At 53.6% G+C, this 956-nt stretch overlaps 1 protein-coding gene across 1 annotated transcript; it reads right to left on the reverse strand.

Annotated features, from left to right (window-relative positions):
• Positions 1-38: 38 nt before the first annotated feature.
• Positions 39-687, reverse strand: RPS25 (ribosomal protein S25; the record flags this gene model as incomplete). The annotated part of the gene is made up of 2 exons (XM_010023008.1): positions 39-139; positions 504-687. Coding segments are annotated over 2 exons (279 nt in total), but the record flags the coding sequence as incomplete, so codon positions are not given.
• Positions 688-956: the final 269 nt, after the last annotated feature.

Here is a 956-nt window from a genome sequence, read left to right on the forward strand (position 1 = left end):
CAAAGCAGAGCCCGGCTCCATCACGGAGCGGCCGCCTCACCTTGCTATGCGTCCTCCCCTGCCGCGGGCGCGTCTCCCCCTTTTGTGTTCCTGGTGTAGATCACTTGCGCTCGGTGCTTGGACACCAGCTTGATCAAACCTACAAGAAAAGGAAGTTACCTGAGTGTGTGCGTAGTGGAGGGGGTTGGGGAGGTTGTGCTCCCTTCTGAGACTGGCCAGCGTGTGAGAAGGAACACCAGCGCGCCCAGCCACACATGTGCTCAATGAGACTTCTGTTCAGGTCTGGGAGCAGTTCTGGCACCACCCATCCTTCCAGCAGCAGCATTTCCTTAGCATGGCAGCACCAGTGAATGCTGCAGAGCTGCTGCTCGTCACTCTGGAACACTCGTGGAACGCGAGCTAAGGCAGCGGCCTGCCAAAAGCACACTCCTTTGTCTGTTTCGGGTGCAGCACGAGCTCTGCCAGCAGAGCAAGGAATATACCCAACAGTTTCCAGCACTCGCCTTTGCTGAGCAGCTCCTGGAGGGCAGCCCTCGCCAGGGAGCCTCGAATCTTCAGTCTCTCTGAGACAACCGCAGGCGTGATGAGCTTGTAGTTGGGCACCTCCTTGCACAGTTTGTCATAGGTGGCCTTGTCAAACAGGACAAGGTTGTTCAACTTGTCTCTTACTTTCCCCTTGGACCACTTCTACTTGAAAACAGAAAAAACAAGCCCTAAGACATCTTCTAAGCTATAATGAAAGACAGGGCATCCGGCTTTAGGATGCCCCATCAAACATCTCCACAACACATCCCAGGTTAAAGGACTAACGAGGTGCACAAAATCGTATTTGTAAACATGAACGCTGCAGATTACACCTACAGCATCCCCAACCGATGGGACTAAGGCTCCAAATAAAACCGTCACACCTTTATTTCCTCAGTTTTACCCCCACCACACACGACTTCGCTGCCACA

This window comes from Nestor notabilis, unplaced genomic scaffold (assembly GCF_000696875.1).
Source record: "Nestor notabilis isolate BGI_N333 unplaced genomic scaffold, ASM69687v1 C14866031, whole genome shotgun sequence".
In the NCBI taxonomy this organism is placed as follows: domain Eukaryota; kingdom Metazoa; phylum Chordata; class Aves; order Psittaciformes; family Psittacidae; genus Nestor; species Nestor notabilis.